Below are 19,114 nucleotides of genomic sequence, written 5' to 3'. Positions count from 1 at the left end.
CAATGTATTGTATTTCAAAAGTCATATTTAATTGTGTCTCCATCTCAACCAAAAATCGAAGTTAAAGAATAGGACTACATCAACTGAGACTTTAAATTAATTTTAAATTAAGAAAAATCTCCTTCAAATGTTTATGTTTGGTTGCGTTCACAACCAAACACAATTCAAAATCATCAGAGAGGAAGAGAGAGGCCCAATTCAGCAGAAAATCTGTCTCCCTCCAGCAGGTGGTGTTTTTTCCGTTGTCTCGCCCACCAAGCAAGGAGTGTTAATAAATATTATAAAAATAGTCTCGGCCTGTCGTATTGTCTATTTTTAGTTGAGTTCTGTGTTGAATTGAAACAATAGCTGTTGATGACTTTGCAAATCTTATATAGGCCTATATGGCATCATTGAACATACAGGTACACTACCAGTCAAACGTTTGAAGGATTTCTCTTCATTGTTACTATTTTCTACAGTGTAGAAATAATAGTGATAATGATAAGAGTGTGCAAAGCTGTCATCAAGGCAAAGGGTGGCTACTTTGAAGAATCTCAAATGTAAAATATATTTGATATATGATTCCATATGTGTTATTTCATAGTTTTGATGTCTTCACTATTATTCTATAATGTAGAAAATACTACAAATAAAGAAAAACCCTTGAATGAGTAGATGTTCTAAAACTTTTGACCAGTAGTGTATATGAGTGATAAAGAAAGGTCACATTTAATTTGGTCTTTTAAACCTACCCTTTGGAATGACTTTGATAGCCACAGTGAATCTATTTTATTTTTAAGTGGAGATCGCTCAACAATCCTTCTCATAATAGCAAATTGGTAATAGTCAGTGACAAATATCATAGCTAAGCAGGGCTTGGTTAAAACCCTTGATGCAAGGGCCTCCTGACTGGCACAGCAGTCTAAGGCATCAGCTTGAGGAATCACTACAGACCTGAGTTCGATCCCAGGCTGTGTCACAGCTGGCCATGACCAGGAGTCCCATGAGGCGGCGCACAATTGGCCCAGTGTCATCCGGGTTTGGGGAGGATTTGGCCGGCCTGGATTTCCTTGTCGCAATTGCGCTCTAGCGACTCCTTGTGGTGGGCTGTGCACCTGCAAGCTGACATGGTTGCCAGCAGGATGGTGTTTCCTCTGACAGGGGTGGGCAATTCCAGTCCTCAAGGGCCTGATTGGTGTCACAGTTTTGCTCCAGCCCGAACTAACACACCTGACTCCAATAATCACCTATTCATGATCTTCAGTTTAGAATGCAATTTGATTAATCAGCTGTGTTTGCTAGGGATGGAGAAAAAGTGCGACCCCAATCAGGCCCACGAGGACTGTAGTTGCCCACCCCCGTGAGTCTGACACATTGGTGCGAGCAGTGTGTCAAGTAGCAGTGCTGCTTGGCAGAGTCGTGTTTCGGAGGTCGCATGGCTCTCGACCTTCGCCTCTCCAGAGTCCGTAGGTGAGTTGCAGCGATGGGACAAAACTGTAACTACCAATTGGATATCACGTAAAAGCACCAAAAAATACCTGGATGTGAGACCAGAGGGTAGCACTAAATCATTATTTTTCCCAGCAAGAGCTGCTGCACAGCCTATATATTTTTCCTGATAGTGGATGTAACGTTGAAGATCCGACGTTGTTTTAAAGGTACAAATTCAACATATTTTATTAAAGGTTAATCTATGTCAAAATTTGGTTACTATGATGACATAACCCTATGGTTTAAATTTCCACTCAAAACAACAGTTTTTTGTTGACTTTTTTTGGATGACTTGTCACAATACGTTGAGAAATTACATTGAAACAACGTTGATTCAATCAGTTTGTGCCCAGTGGGAGGTGGCAACTATACTGTTTCATAATTTCAGTTCGGGGACATGTGTCTTCAATTCTAAGATGCAACATCTCTAGAATGCCCATGCTGATAGTGGAATGTTTGTGCGTGGTGAAGAAAAGACAAAAGGCCTTAGTGTCTAGTATACTTTAATGTGTTTGTATAACTAGACTAGAACATCCTGAAAAGATGGGGTAGGAGGATGAGGCTTTGTTGGCCACAGTTGGCATTATTGACAGCCGTAAGGTGAAACAAACAGAGAGCTGGGGTTTCAGAAAGGGTGGCAAGGCCATAATGTGGGTTCCAACATCAAAACACTGACATGCTTCCTCCAACTGTGGAGCAGCTGTGTTATCCCACCCCTCCGCTGCTCTGCTTCACTGGTTCCCAGGCTAGCCCTCAGAGGCCTTCAAATAGACTACATGGATACGTTATTTTCTTCAGGTAAAGACGAAACATACGCAAGTTGACAAACATAAAGCTGTTTAGCATTGTTTTTTCTACACAATTAAAAAGTAAAAAGACTAGATCCACAGGTAGCTGGTTGCAGCTTCATTGGGGAGGACACGCTCGTAGTAACGGCTGGAACGGAATAGTATCAAACACATTGTTTCCATGTTGTTGATACCATTCCTGTCACTCCATTCCTGTCACTCCATTCCAGTCACTCCATTCCAGTCACTCCCTTCCATTCATTATTTTGAGCCGTCCTCCCCTCAGCAACCCTTCTGTGGGAGATTCAGACAACATACTGATGCAGGCCTGTGTCCCCTCAGAGGGTTAGGCACCATACATCACAGGAGGTTGCCGGCACCTTAATTGGGGAGAACGGGCTTGTTTTAATGTCTGGGCAGAATATCTGGAATGGTATCAACTACATCAAACACATGGTTTCCATATGTTTGAAGCCATTCCATCCAGTCTGTTGCGGCCATTATTATGAGACGTTCTACCCTCACCAGTCAACACTGCCATACATATAAGGTAGATGGGATGTAGAGGGGCAAACCCATCCATGTCATTTTATGGACAGAAAAGAGCAGACACTCTGAGCTGTCTGATCAGGGCCAGTGTCTATTGTCCGCTAAGAGGGGCAAACACAGCGCGGTCATGGCAGTACCCTAAGAGAATGATTGTTCTCATCATGGACTAGAGTCTTTGCTTTGAGAATGCATGCATGATACTGACAGCATTCAAGCTAAGAGAAAAAACACACAGCTCAACCTACTCTTGCATTTCAGACCACAGGAACTCATTCAGAATGGATCCAAGCCTACATACATTTTGATAAACTCCAGAATGCACAACCAAACACAAAACCCACCACACAACTCATGTCTTCGCCTCAACAGCAGTTTAGATTGTAACTACCTGCACGGTCTGATTAGTGACGGAACAGCGAACACCCGTAAATACACCTCTCTATTTTTACAAAACAGAAGGCATTGCTTCATTTATTGTTATTCTGGTCTCAAGACCTGTCACAATAAGGTTTGAGCCGTGTGAATAGCCAGAACTCTGTGTATGAGACAAATTAGACAGGCATCAATCATTACAGTCATTCAAGTGCTTTGAGAAATTATTTGCCATTCTCCTCAGACGTATCTAATGGTGCTTATCTCCTAACAGCAGTAGCATGGGGTAAGTGGTGGGGATGGGATTGGACGGACAGCTTATTTGAGTTTCTCATCGGGGGCAGGGATCTTTTCCAGGCTGGGCTCCATGCCCCAGATCTCTCGGGCGTACTGGGCAATGGTGCGGTCACTGGAGAATTTACCACAGCCCGCAATGTTATGGATCACCATCTTGGTCCATTCCTTGGGATTCTGTTAGTAGAAAGAGACGGAGGGACAGACAGGAGGGAAGGAAAGATTGTTGAGATCACACTGCATAAAGTGAAATCTAAGCAAGCCTAAATATCTAATATTGAGTGATAATTCACTTACATTGAGTGTGCTTTTCTTGTTTTTTCTTAGCAACTTAAAAAAGGCTTAATACGAGTAATTTATCTTATTTCAAGATATTTTACCTTTATCATCTTATTAAGATAAAATATCTTGAAAAAATGTATTGAAATAAGAAAAATAAAAAAAGATATTCAGGCTTGCTTAGATTTCACTTTTTGCAGTGCAATATTTGAGAAGGTATGGACAGATACCTTAACCAGGTGACCTAGGACCTAAGCTGTTTAGCCATAACACTGACCTTGTACAGTTGGTTGACCTTGTCCTGGCATTTGATGTAGGCTTCGTAGTCAGCAAACACCTTGAACCTGTGCATAAAAACATTAGATAAGAATAAATACAAGAACATACATTTGAGGTGCATCTGCACACATAAAGCCTTCCCTTTTGATTGGTGGGGTATAAAACATATATATATATACAGTACCAATCAAAAGGTTGGACACACCTACTCATGCAAGGGTTTTTCTTTATTTCTGCATTGTAGAATAATAGTGCAGACATCAAAACTATGAAATAGCACATGAAATCATCTCTTTTCTATCTTGTAATGTTAAATACAACAACTTGCCTATCAAGCTAGACAATTTCTCCTCAACTCATAAATCTTGAAAAAAGTCCCCTCTCTACCCTTCTGCCACTGGCGCAGTTGCTGTGCTCATCCTCGTTGCCTGTGCGAGCTACCTACCGCCACCTAGTAGTGAATTTTAAAAATACCACCAGTAGGTTACTTTGGGGTTGCTAGCATGTGTTCTATCTCACAGTCAGGGCCAGGGAAGGGGTAACTGCAGGTAGACTGTTTGTCAGAGTAGAAAAAAATCTAATAAGTAAGGACTAGTGTGCTTGTTATGACAGCATAGCCTAGTTAACTAGCTAATTCATCTGGCCTGTATTACTGATGATCAGCTAGTATAGCCCACTCCAACAGGGGCAAAGACGCTTAACTGCCTTTCATCTGTGGTTCTAGCTTGCTACTTCTACAATGTGTGATGAGTGAGTGTGCCCTTTAAAAAAAAACTTTGAGCACCTACCCCACCAAAGGTCATTGCATGGCCCTCTGTGTGAGTGTGAGCGAGTGTGAGTGAGCGTGTGTGTTGATGTGATCACCTGTCGTGGTGCATCAGCAGGTCCACAAGTTCCTTGAAGAGGTCAGGCTGCTTGGGACTGAAGAAGCCGCCAGCAATCTGGTCCATGGCCTGCTTCAGCTCGGGAATACGGTTGTAGTACTCAGAGGCATGGTATCTGTGCAAGACAAAGGCAGTGTTTATATCTCGCTTTTCAGAAGGACGCAATCTCCAGTTTGGTTTTGTCTCTCTATTATCTTAAACAGAAAAACACGTGTTATCATAAACGTTGAGATACAAGGGAGACCTGGCCAGTCAGTATGTCTGCCATGTCACTTGTCTATCTCCCTCTGACCTCACTGTCAACTCTGTATCCTGACTGGCACGGCCTCTGTATCCTGACTGGCACGGCCTCTGTAACCTGACTGGCACGGCCTCTGTAACCTGACTGGCACGGCCTCTGTATCCTGACTGGCACAGTCTCTTGTAGCCTGACTGGCACGGCCTCTGTATCCTGACTGGCACGGCCTCTGTAACCTGACTGGCACGGCCTCTGTATCCTGACTGGCACAGTCTCTTGTAGCCTGACTGGCACGGCCTCTGTATCCTGACTGGCACGGCCTCTGTAACCTGACTGGCACGGCCTCTGTATCCTGACTGGCACAGTCTCTTGTAGCCTGACTGGCACGGCCTCTGTATCCTGACTGGCACGGCCTCTGTATCCTGACTGGCACAGTCTCTGTATCCTGACTGGCACGGCCTCTGTATCCTGACTGGCACGGCCTCTGTATCCTGACTGGCACGGCCTCTGTAACCTGACTGGCACGGCCTCTGTATCCTGACTGGCACGGCCTCTGTAACCTGACTGGCACGGCCTCTGTATCCTGACTGGCACAGTCTCTTGTAGCCTGACTGGCACGGCCTCTGTATCCTGACTGGCACGGCCTCTGTATCCTGACTGGCACGGCCTCTGTATCCTGACTGGCACGGCCTCTGTATCCTGACTGGCACGGCCTCTGTATCCTGACTGGCACGGCCTCTGTATCCTGACTGGCACGGCCTCTGTATCCTGACTGGCACAGCCTCTGTATCCTGACTGGCACGGCCTCTGTATCCTGACTGGCACGGCCTTTGTATCCTGACTGGCACGGCCTCTGTATCCTGACTGGCACAGCCTCTGTAACCCCCTACTCCGTTTACAGCACTCCCATTCCTGTGGATCAATTTCTCCTTACTTCCCTGTCCCTTACCCAGTGTCCTCTCTGCCTTCCGATCCCCATGCTCACCCTTTGCCGGCGTCCATTGCGTCCACATCCTCCACTCTCATACCGAAGATGAAGAGGTTTTCCTCTCCGGCCTCCTCGGCCATCTCCACGTTGGCTCCATCCATGGTGCCGATGGTCAGAGCACCATTCAGCATGAACTTCATGTTACCAGTGCCAGAGGCCTCGGTGCCAGCTGTAGAGATCTGCTCAGACAGGTCGGCAGAGGGGATGGCTGGGAGGAGACAAGGAGGGTGAGCAAAACTATAAGCATAGGGATGCAGTACAAGAAGAGTATACGTTACAACAACAGATACCAATGGAGTTACAGGTTAGTCAGTCACCTTTCTCAGCCAGGGTGACTCTGTAGTTCTCCAGGAAGATGACTTTGAGGCGGTCGCCGACAACAGGGTCGTGGTTGACAACCTCACCGATAGCTGTGATGAGACGGATGATCATCTTGGCTGTGTGGTAGCCTGGTGCAGCCTGGGAGAAAAGCAGGGGGGAGAGGGCGTTGCATAATAACAGTGAGTTGTGGATGAGAGGTATTGTTCTATATGTACTTCCTGTAACTACACGCTGGTGGCTGTGAAGGCTGAGGGGCACCAAACATACCTTTCCTCCGACCATGATGGTTCTTGGGGTCCAGTGCTTGTTGGGCTCCTTCTTGATACCTGATAAAGAGACAGAAGGGTATATAGTGAGTGAGTGAGTGAGTGAGTGAGTGAGTGAGTGAGTGAGTGAGTGAGTGAGTGAGTGAGTGCCAAAGTAGTACTAACGGTTGTAGTAGGTGATCATGTGCAGACAGTTGAGCAGCTGTCTCTTGTACTCGTGGATTCTTTTGACTTGGAAGTCAAACATGGACTGGGGGTTGATCTTGACCTTGTAGTGCTCCTCCAGGTGCACAGCGAACTTCTGCTTGTTCTCCTACATAAGGGGGGATATGATGGGGGCGTGGAGTTAACATAGACTATACAGTAGGCTGTTACAGTATCTTAGTAAACACCAGAGGTGACAACTTAGTGAGACTCACCTGCTTGACTTTGGCGATGTCACGGATGAAAGCATCATCATTAATGAACTTCAACAGTCGCTTAAGCTGGTCAAGGTCACGGATAAACTCCTCTCCAATTTTCTGACCAACGGGATGACATGAGAAATGTTAAGTGTGCAAGTATCCGCTTACTGATACTATCATCAAGAACAGAAACATCTATCTAACTACACTGATATTATAAATGATTCTATGAATATAAGGATGTATATGTATTTCTTCATATAGACAAATGGCTACATCCAGTGAAAATCTCTCACTCCATTCTAAATGCTAACTCTTTTGCAACAACCCCGCACCTCTGCAATGACCTCCGCCAAGCCGGGGTTGCACATAACCAGCCAGCGACGGGGGGTGATCCCATTGGTCTTGTTCTGAAACTTGTGTGGGTCCAACTCATAGAAGTCCTTGAACCTGCACATGGTAGCACAAACAATATCAAACTAGGTCACTTTAGGTCTTCAAACAAATCCAATCAAAAATGTGCACCCATCACCAATGTTATCATAATGTGTATGTGTTGCGTTTGTGCCGTTGAAATATGATGATTTAAATGTATTTGTGTTTGTGTAGGACACGTACAGAGTAGCGATGAGGATCTCAGAGTGGATGCGGGCCACGCCGTTGACAGCATGGGAACCAACGATACACAGATGAGCCATGTTGACTTTCTTGCATCCTCCCTCCTCAATCAGGGACATGCGGCGCAGACGGTCGTGGTCTCCAGGGAACTTAGAGGCAACGTACTGGAGGGACAGGTGAAACAAAGGTTTAGGTTTCCACAAGGTGGACATTAATATTCTGTAACAAAGTTGGATTTCAATAAAGTTAGCCTGTAATAATACATTGTGGTACAATAGTTTCAGTTAGATAAAGCTTAAGGAACACTGGTCTGTAATCAACACTTTCTGTATGGTAGGCTACCATTAGTTTTTGTGCCATCGGTCTCACGTACCTCCATGAAGCGACGGTTGATCTCGAAGATGATCTCCAGGTGACGGGGCAACAGGTGATGGAACAGGTCAATGGGCCAGCGCTCCAGGGCCTCAGGCAGCACAGTGTGGTTTGTGTAGGCACATGTACGGACACACACGTCCCAGGCCTGGACACACACAGGGACAGAGGTAAGATAATACCCTTTATATACCTCATGGTTCAGTTGACCCTCTCTAGACAGAAGTATGATACATTAATGGTAGTCTTAGTAGTCCTGGCTTTACATTTGTTCTAAATCGTTATCTGTAGTGTGTTGCCAAGCCTACACATTCTACTATGCTGGTATTGTTTGCCCCCTGCTGGTATCATTATGAATTTAAGTATGTGTGTGTTGTAGTGGGGACAGTAACATTAGTCATCAATTTTTCTCATGTTTTATTTGTATGTCTAGCTCATATAATATCATTTTAAAGTATGCATTAAGGTGTCTGTAATAGAATACATGTGGCAAAAACACATGTAGACATTAATACATACATTTATATAGCTTTTAAAATATTTGTTTACAATGGTGAGGGAGTGCCAAGATGGAGGCAAGGTGGCTTCAACACAGCACCCCCAATCAGTTATCTAGTGTATATATATAAATCATTCCAGCTCCTCGTTAACCAGAACCCTCATCAGCTTCCACTCACCTTGTCCCAACCCAGCTTCTCCTCATCAACCAGGACCCTCATCAGCTCAGGAATAGCCATGGCAGGGTGAGTGTCATTCAGCTGGATGGCAACCTGGATGTGAAAGACATCGAGTACATTGTTATTCTTTTTATTATATCAACCATTCAAACCAGAACAAGTCATCAATACAACTATACTTAAGCCAGTGACATGGAGACAGTTGCAGTCACATATATTGGCACCCTTGCACTTTACAATGGAGCAAAATGTTCAGTCTTCTCTTTTCAAAACAGGTTGAACGGTTATTTTTATTCTGCAGGCACCTGTAACTTACCACAGGTGAGATAAATGACACAATTGCCAAATTAATTGGAATTTTGAATAATTTACTCCAGGCCATTTTTGGACTAGAAAAATATCAATAATTTTTGGGGTCCGGTGTCATTGCAAATCAAACAAATACGTTGTAAATGAAACAACAATTTCAACTTATTTTAAAAGAAAGAGAGCGAATCGTGCCACAAGGGTACCACAACTATAAGTGACATAAAAACATATCAGTATAGGTTTGAATAACCAATAGGGGGTTCTCACTTTGTTTGGTAGCTCGGCAAAGTCTGTGCGGACGACCTCTCTGGAGCCAAACTTAGAGGCCTTGAAACGACGGACGACGTCCTGCAGAGTGGCGGCCACCACAAAGTACTCCTGCTTCAGACGCAGCTCCTTGCCCTCAAAGAACTGGGGAGAAAGACATGTAGTGGTGAATCCACACTGACCTGCACATCTGTCTGTCGCCATCTTGAATTCAACACAATTCACTTGTTTTCAAATTCCAGCCAATACCAGTCATTTTTTGAGGGGGAAAAAATACAGAATATAGATCAGACATGTTATAATATGTTCTATATCTAAAATATAATATCTACAGTATATTAGTAAAGTATTTGGACCCCTTGACTTTTTACATTACATTTTTTACATTAAAGCCTTATTATAACAGTGATGAAATGTTTTTTTCCCCCTTTTCAATATACCCATCAATACCCCATAATGACAAATCTGTTTTTTATTTTTAATAAATGTGTAGCATTTTGTAAAAACCTGTTTTCGCTTTGTCATTATGGGGTATACATGTTTTTAATCTATTTTAGAATACGGTTGTAACATAACAAAATGTGGAAAAGGGAAGGGGTCTGAATACTTTCTGAATGCACTGTACAGCATATACAGTATATAATTGCTGCACATGGATATTAGAGAGAAATCTATCCTTACATTATCGTTGGGGTACAGCACGCGGGAAATGTTCTCACACAAGTTTCTGTCCAACACAGCCTGAATGTAGCCACCGACATTGACTGTTGAGAAAGGGGAAAAACACACCCTAAGGATAATGGTTCCCGGTGGCCAATTATGTCATGCTACATGAGTAGCCATGTTAGCCATTTTCAGATTTGACAAAATAAGCATATGAAATGGTGGAAAGCAGCCAGTCAAGGTTAAAACAATTAGCCAAGCAAAGTGTTGACTTACAGTCTTTCAGGTTGAAGTCACATGGGGCCTTAGCAGACCACAGTCTCATGGTGTTGACAATGTTGTTCCTGTAGCCGGGAATAGGGGTGTCATATGGCAGAGCCAACACTACCTGTCAAAACAATTACAAGAGACTGAAGTTAAAGAAACCTGCTAACAGAATCCATATTCATTGATGGTCCATTGGTGGCATCCAGTTGCCGTAGCAACACCTTGTTTTTCTCCCCCTTCTCACACACACACACACACACACACACACACACACACACAGACACACACACACACACACACACACACACACACACACACACACACACACACACACACACACACACGTCTCCCTCCTATGCTCAATCACACTCTGTCCTTTATTCACCTGAGTGTCAACCCATTTCACACCATCTGGGGTGTGCTCGGTCCTGCCATAGAACTTGACGGGGCGCATGTACTCAGGGCGGGCCTTCTCCCAGGGGTTTCCGTAACGCAACCAATCATCGGCCTCCTCAACCTGTCAATCATTGGGTTATACAACAAATATAATATGTTCCTACTTGCACTGGCTTTGCTGATAACTACTTTATTGAGGGAAAGTGTATTTGCTACGACTATGATATGTGGTTGTCTCAACTAGCGGTCTTAAGATGAATGACCTAACTGTAAGTTGCTCTGGATCTGCTAAATGACAAAAATTGAAATGTAATACAGTCTGTCGTGCAACGTTGTTTCACAGTACTCCCCTTATGGTCTGAACATGATGGGGAAACCAAAGAAAAAGTTAAAAAGCATAGGAGTGTATGTAGGTTACCTGCCAGCCATTGACAATCTTCTGGTTGAAGATGCCAAACTCATAGCGGATACCATAGCCATAGGCAGCAAGGCCTAGAGAAGCCATTGAGTCCAGGAAGCATGCTGATGACCAGGGAAGGCTTAGGTTAGGGTTACACTGGCTAAATTACCTTATCATGTTTATTATCATGTTATATCGTTATTTTAATGTTTTGATCATTCTAGTATAATTCATACAATTTTCTAAGGCACACGAATGTCGCACTCTCTCTGTGAGAGGAAGTAGCTAGGCAACTGACCGGCAAGACGGCCAAGACCACCATTTCCCAGGCCAGCATCCTCTTCCATGTCCTCCAGCTCCTCCATGTCCAGACCCAGCTACGGAACAAAGGGGTTCAGGTCAAGTCAGGTTCAAATTACAGCTCTGCGGCCATGACATTCAGTAAGAACAGGGGTAGATATTTTGACAAATAAATCAAAATGAATGAGGGTAGAAAATGTAGTTATGTTACAGAAGGTGCAGTCAGTTTGACTGCCGTGGTGAGCCACAGCAATGAAAAAGCTGTGACTGTGAGCAACGCTCACCTGGTATATGGCCTCATCACAAGCGTTCTCCAGGGCCAGGTTCACCATAGTGTTCTGCAGGGTGCGACCCATATAAAACTCCAGGGAGATGTAGTACACACGCTGAGGACGAGATGATGGGGATAGAGTGAGAGAGAGATGAGAGTGGGATACCGTAGCAGAGCTAATATCCAGAGGAGAGACAATATTAAGAGTACGGCCATCTTATTAAGTCTCTAACCCAATGAGTCAGAGTCTGCTGTTTTAATAAGTGCATTGAATTATTTTAAGGACTGTTGAACACTTGGTGAACGACTGCGTGGAAATCTGACACCTGAGCCTTACAGTAGTTTAGCCTTTGACCTTTCACATGTTGTTCTCTTGGTTTTTGGATAGGGAGGTCTGGAACACTCTCTGGCAGAGAGAGTAGAGGGGCGAGAGGGGACGGAGGGCAGAGAGGAGGGGGCGGAGGACAGAGAGGAGGGGGAGGGCAGAGAGGAGGGGGCGGAGGGCAGAGAGGAGGGGGAGGAGGGCAGAGAGGAGGGGGCGGAGGGCAGAGAGGAGGGGGAGGAGGGCAGAGAGGAGGGGGCGGGCAGAGAGGAGGGGGAGGAGGGCAGAGAGGAGGGGGAGGGCAGAGAGGAGGGGGCAAAGGACAGAGAAGAGAGGTGATAGGTGCTACGGGAGACAGATTGCTGTTGGTGTTACATAACATTGGCATTTTGGCTCATGCAAAAATAGCTTCAGCTGGGGTTGTTGTAAAGGTTAGTCTATGTGTGATACTCATGAATAGTGAAAGAGATGTCTGAAAACATACTGTAGCTGTACCAGGGAGGTATCAAGTATGTAGAGGGCTAGTGTATCAAGTATGTTGAGGGCTGTGTATCAAGTCTAATAAATTACTTAATGTTGCACTCTGGGGGTACAGTGTACGAGTGAACCCTCCAAAAGAGGTGTAAATGTGCAGCTAAATGTGTACTAAACAAATATGAACATCTATCACAAAATTGGTATGTTGGGTCAAGGCATCTCTTAAATATTATATTCTAACCACTGGGGGTGCTCTTGAGCCAAAGAGGGCCCCTTAAATGGTCAAAAATATTATCCAGAAATGAACTCACTCCACAGGGGAGACTTTAAGGACACTGCTGACCTGCAAAATAACCATCTAAAACTGTCCCTGACCCTAACCCTGACCCTGATCCTGACCCTTACCCTTACCCTTACCCTGTCCCTGACCCTGACGCACGGAAGGCGCCGGATTTGATTTGATTTGATTTGATAACCCTGACCCTTACCCTTACCCTAACCCTAACCCTGACACTTACCCTAACCCTGACCCTGACCCTGACCCATACCCTCACCCTAACCCTGACCCTTACCCTAACCCTGATCCTTACTCTAACCCTGACCCTTACCCTAACCCTGATCCTTACTCTAACCCTGACCCTTACCCTCACCATGACCCTAACCCTGACCCTTACCCTGACCCTTACAGTAACCTAATTTGAGCCAATTCTGAGATTTAAATATAGGTTTGCAGGTCAGGACTGTCCGTCTAGATATTTCCATTGCGCAGTACAGTACGCAGCATACCTCCCCCATACCCAGAAAATGTTTTTTTAAATCCTAAAACTAAAGAGTGTGTGGTTTCATTAGATTATTAATATATTATGATATCATATGTGTAAATGAACCAGTCAATACTCAATTAAACATGTGAATTAAAATGCACTCGTTGATGTTTCAATCATTCAGTCCCTTTCACTCCAATATTGATATCTGATTTAGTTTTTTTCTGTGTCAAGAAGATCTCTTTAGATCCTGTTCATATTTACTGACTAGGTTTCACTGTCTGTAAGGATGTTTCATGAATAAGGTAGTTATGGAAGAGGCTGATTCACAACTACACAGAAGGCTCAGTCTGATAAAACTAATTAACTACACAGAAGGCTCAGTCTGATAAAACTAATGAACTAGATCGAAGGCTCAGTCTGATAAAACTAATGAACTAGATCGAAGGCTCAGTCTGATAAAACTAATGAACTAGATCGAAGGCTCAGTCTGATAAAAACAAATCAATGAGTGTATGGAAACAAAGTGTTCCCCTGCTCCTTTACACTCGTTGATGTCAATTGGCACCTCTGCTACTCCTACAGCTGTAGCTATATCGGCTCTAGGATGAACTGGGTGAACTACATGTACGGGGGGAGACGGTCACAGAGAGGTTTAGTATTACAGCACAACATCGGCAGATCCTCACGGCTGAGGAGCACTAGTGAATTGGAAATGTCATGGTGATACCGCTTGCATTAATGCAGCAATGCAACAGTTGGCAAAGAGAAGTAACCCAGGGACAGAGACCCTCTGTGGACAGCGGCATGTTGCTGGGGAATGACTAGTAAAATACCCTTACAGTAGTGAATTATACAACCAGGCTTCAAATGTGTCATTTCACTCTGTGTTAAAAGTATACAGTATGCGTGATAAGAGTATACAGTATGTGTGATAAGAGTATACAGTATGTGTGATAGGTGAGATATTAAATTGCCTTGAAGCTCTTATGATCTTGTGCTCCGTTGGTAGAGCATGGCACTTGCAATACCAGGGTTGTGGGTTCAATTCCCATGTTGGATCAGTATGAAAAGAACGTTTAAAAACTCTAAGTAGCTCTGGGTAAAATAATCTGACAACTACAATGTAAAAATATGATATTTTCAAACCATATGTCCTAAATTGCCTATTATCCTGCCCATAACACTGGCCACTGGAACGATGGGATTATCACCTGAGGTCGGAGGCACACAATAATAAATGAATTAGTGAAATATTGGGTGGTATGACCAAGACCACTAGAATACAATATTACTATGTTATTTACTGTTCTCACAGTATGCCCATATATTTCCCATATACTTATTTTAATCGTTTTTTAACATGGAATGCTCTTCATGATAAATTACTGATGTTGTCTATTTTTCATTGCTAGATGTTACTGTGAAACTAAAGGGGAAATTTGACATCCCATTCTATTCCATTTGTTTCTGTCTTTGTTTATATTAGTTTCTATCATATTAGTTTATATCATATTAGTTTATATCATATTAGTTTCTATCATATTAGTTTCTATCATATTAGTTTCTATCATATTAGTTTATATCATATTAGTTTCTATCATATTAGTTTCTATCATATTAGTTTCTATCATATTAGTTTATATTATACTAGTTTATGCTATATTCGTTTATATTATATTAGTTGATATTCCATTTTATTTGTTCTATTCTATTGTGTGGATTTTAGGAGGCTACAGATGATATGAGCATTTGAACATTGGAACTTACTTTGGGATCTTTCTCATAGTAGTACTGCTGGGTTCTGATCCACCTGCCCACCAGGTGGTCACGCACGGTGTTGGCGAGAGCAAAGTAGTAATCCCGTTTGTTTGCCACATTTCTGTCCTTGACCAGTGTAAAATGGAGATGCCTGTTGAAAGCGACCTTCAGTTCTGCGACATTTTCCACACCAGCAAGACCTCTCACGGAGATCTGCTTCCTTTTATCGTGGTCTGAAAATGGTTTTGACATGATGCTCTACCCCTGGCTTCCTTGTTCCAATACAACTTCAGGTGCACGTCCAGCCAGTTCAGATACGACTACAGAAGCACCCACATGGATGGGTCATGATCACCTATTTATAAGAGTGGTCATGAATATTAAGAAGAAGGCGGAGCATACTCAAAAGGAAAAGCCAATTGCTACTTAGTCCCCATGATTACATAGGAATATTTTCAAATATTTAGATTAAGGCCTATTTCACATCTTGCAGTCTAGAAACTAAATGAATCTGAATTGAATTGTCATGAAAAAAACTACTTTGAATAATAGGCATCGAATAAATTTCATAAATGGCAAAACAGATAGTAAAAAAAATAAAGGTTTAGAAGTGACTATGGATTTAGGCCTGTCTGAGAGATAAGTGTTTAGAAGTGTCTATGGATTTACGCCTGTCTGAGAGATAAGTGTTTAGAAGTGTCTATGGATTTTCCTATCTGAGAGATAAGTGTTTAGAAGTGTCTATGGATTTAGGCCTATCTGAGAGATAAGTGTTTATAAGTGTCTATGGATTTAGGCCTATCTGAGAGATAAGTGTTTAGAAGTGTCTATGGATTTAGGCCTGTCTGAGAGATAAGTGTTTAGAAGTGTCTATGGATTTAGGCCTATCTGAGAGATAAGTGTTTAGAAGTGTCTATGGATTTAGGCCTATCTGAGAGATAAGTGTTTAGAAGTGTCTATGGATTTAGGCCTATCTGAGAGATAAGTGTTTAGAAGTGTCTATGGATTTAGGCCTATCTGAGAGATAAGTGTTTAGAAGTGTCTATGGATTTAGGCCTATCTGAGAGATAAGTGTTTAGAAGTGTCTATGGATTTAGGCCTATCTGAGAGATAAGTGTTTAGAAGTGTCTATGGATTTAGGCCTATCTGAGAGATAAGTGTTTAGAAGTGTCTATGGATTTAGGCCTATCTGAGAGATAAGTGTTTAGAAGTGTCTATGGATTTAGGCCTGTCTGAGAGATAAGTGTTTAGAAGTGTCTATGGATTTAGGCCTATCTGAGAGATAAGTGTTTAGAAGTGTCTATGGATTTAGGCCTATCTGAGAGATAAGTGTTTAGAAGTGTCTATGGATTTAGGCCTATCTGAGAGATAAGTGTTTATAAGTGTCTATGGATTTAGGCCTATCTGAGAGATAAGTGTTTAGAAGTGTCTATGGATTTCGGCATATCTGAGAGATAAGAAAGCTCTGATTTTTATTTTAAATTGACTCATATTTAACCCCTTTTTTTTGGCACCAAAGTACTTCTATACTTTTTAAACTTGTACCTGGCTACCTTAAGACGAGTCTTGTGTGCATCCTAGAGCAAAACAACCGACATGTACGTGTTCCTAAGAGTGTCACCTTTCAATGGTAAGTACTACTGTACATGTTAGTGTGTGGCCCAAACTGTTCGGACGGTACAGACAGATGAGCTGGCGGATTGGCGGTACCGACTTCAGACGAGTCCCATGACGCTTGTGGGTGTTGTAGAGCAAAAATCTGTTCAGACACTACAGACGTTCTTATGAGAAGGCAGATTTTGGGAATGTCTCCTGGTCTGACAAACACAGCTGAAGCTCTGCCACCTTCTACCAGAAGCGGAAGGCCGACATCGGCGTATGCAGCGGATTGAGGTGTATTTTAATGGAGTAAAATAATGTTGAGATTACCTCGGGGGCGCGGACATCGACTCTGGTGTGACCAGTGTTCTACTGGTATAAAATGTGCAATAGGAATGATCCTGTGAATTTGTTCTACTAGTATGTGGCCAGACATCTATGTTTATTTCTCTCTACAACCACAGAGTTTCTAAACCCAGAGGCGAAACATCACCAGACTTCCGGAAACACTTGCGAAACAGGCAAAGTTTTTAATGTCACGTGCACAAGTACAGTGAAATGCCTTTCTTGCAAGCTCTAAACCCAACAATGCAGTAATCAATAACAATGTAATACTAAATATAACAAGGTAGAACAAAAACACACGAGATATAAAAATAAGAAATAAGAAGAACACGATGAAGTAAGTCAGCATACTATATACACGGTCAGTTCCAGTACCATATTTACAATGTGCAGGAATATAAGGGTAAGGTGACTAGGCAACACAATATAAGACAAACAGAGTAGCAGCAGCTTGTATGTGAGTGGGGGTGCGTGTGTGTAGAGTCACTTTAAATGTATGTGCATATTATTGTGAGTGAGCAGATGATGGAATGAGTGTTTGTGTGTGTGTTGGTGTGGCAGTGTGTGTGTTATTACTCATGGAACATGTTATTACTTGTGGAACATGTTATTACTTGTGGAACATGTTATTACTCATGGAACATGTTATTACTCATGGAACATGTTATTACTTGTGGAACATGTTATTACTCATGGAACATGTTATTACTCGTGGAACATGTTATTACTCATGGAACATGTTATTACTTGTGGAACATGTTATTACTCGTGGAACATGTTATTACTCATGGAACATGTTATTACTCGTGGAACATGTTATTACTCGTGGAACATGTTATTACTCATGGAACATGTTATTACTTGTGGAACATGTTATTACTTGTGGAACATGTTATTACTCATGGAACATGTTATTACTCGTGGAACATGTTATTACTCGTGGAACATGTTATTACTCATGGAACATGTTATTACTTGTGGAACATGTTATTACTCGTGGAACATGTTATTACTTGTGGAACATGTTATTACTTGTGGAACATGTTATTACTTGTGGAACATGTTATTACTCATGGAACATGTTATTACTTGTGGAACATGTTATTACTCATGGAACATGTTATTACTCGTGGAACATGTTATTACTCGTGGAACATGTTATTACTCATGGAACATGTTATTACTTGTGGAACATGTTATTACTCGTGGAACATGTTATTACTTGTGGAACATGTTATTACTTGTGGAACATGTTATTACTTGTGGAACATGTTATTACTCATGGAACATGTTATTACTCATGGAACATGTTATTACTCATGGAACATGTTATTACTTGTGGAACATGTTATTACTCATGGAACATGTTATTACTTGTGGAACATGTTATTACTCATGGAACATGTTATTACTTGTGGAACATGTTATTACTCATGGAACATGTTATTACTTGTGGAACATGTTATTACTCATGGAACATGTTATTACTTGTGGAACATGTTATTACTCATGGAACATGTTATTACTTGTGGAACATGTTATTACTCATGGAACATGTTATTACTCGTGGAACATGTTATTACTCATGGAACATGTTATTACTTGTGGAACATGTTATTACTCATGGAACATGTTATTACTTGTGGAACATGTTATTACTCATGGAACATGTTATTACTTGTGGAACATGTTATTACTCATGGAACATGTTATTACTCGTGGAACATGTTATTACTTGTGGAACATGTTATTACTCATGGAACATGTTATTACTTGTGGAACATGTTATTACTTGTGGAACATGTTATTACTCGTGGAACATGTTATTACTCGTGGAACATGTTATTACTCGTGGAACATGTTATTACTCGTGGAACATGTTATTACTTGTGGAACATGTTATTACTTGTGGAACATGTTATTACTCATGGAACATGTTATTACTCGTGGAACATGTTATTACTCGTGGAACATGTTATTACTCATGGAACATGTTATTACTCGTGGAACATGTTATTACTCATGGAACATGTTATTACTCGTGGAACAGACAAACTTTTCATTTTCGTCAAAAACAACTTTGTATTGAAGGAGTAACTTTGATTTGATGGCCTGCACATGCACAGTTTGGTGCGAGACAACCGTTAGACCCGAGGACGTGTTTCTACACA

At 42.3% G+C, this 19,114-nt stretch overlaps 1 protein-coding gene across 1 annotated transcript; it reads right to left on the bottom strand.

The window, feature by feature from the left end:
* Window positions 1-1,959: 1,959 nt before the first annotated feature.
* pygma (phosphorylase, glycogen, muscle A) lies at window positions 1,960-15,333 on the bottom strand. The gene is made up of 20 exons (XM_036967490.2): window positions 15,009-15,333; window positions 11,689-11,790; window positions 11,403-11,481; window positions 11,123-11,226; window positions 10,694-10,825; window positions 10,318-10,429; window positions 10,060-10,142; window positions 9,379-9,522; window positions 8,803-8,895; window positions 8,127-8,273; window positions 7,754-7,917; window positions 7,471-7,585; window positions 7,151-7,252; window positions 6,897-7,044; window positions 6,733-6,791; window positions 6,462-6,603; window positions 6,142-6,352; window positions 4,899-5,033; window positions 4,033-4,099; window positions 1,960-3,653 (listed from the first exon to the last, which is right to left on the bottom strand). Exons 1-20 carry the CDS (start codon window positions 15,249-15,251, stop codon window positions 3,501-3,503), a joined length of 2,535 nt encoding a protein of 844 aa, XP_036823385.2. The 5' UTR covers window positions 15,252-15,333; the 3' UTR covers window positions 1,960-3,500.
* Window positions 15,334-19,114: the final 3,781 nt, after the last annotated feature.

The sequence above is a fragment of the Oncorhynchus mykiss genome, chromosome 29, assembly GCF_057628025.1.
Source record: "Oncorhynchus mykiss isolate SJ-2025 chromosome 29, ASM5762802v1, whole genome shotgun sequence".
Lineage (NCBI taxonomy): Eukaryota > Metazoa > Chordata > Actinopteri > Salmoniformes > Salmonidae > Oncorhynchus > Oncorhynchus mykiss.
This window is presented reverse-complemented; position numbering and strand designations above follow the sequence as displayed.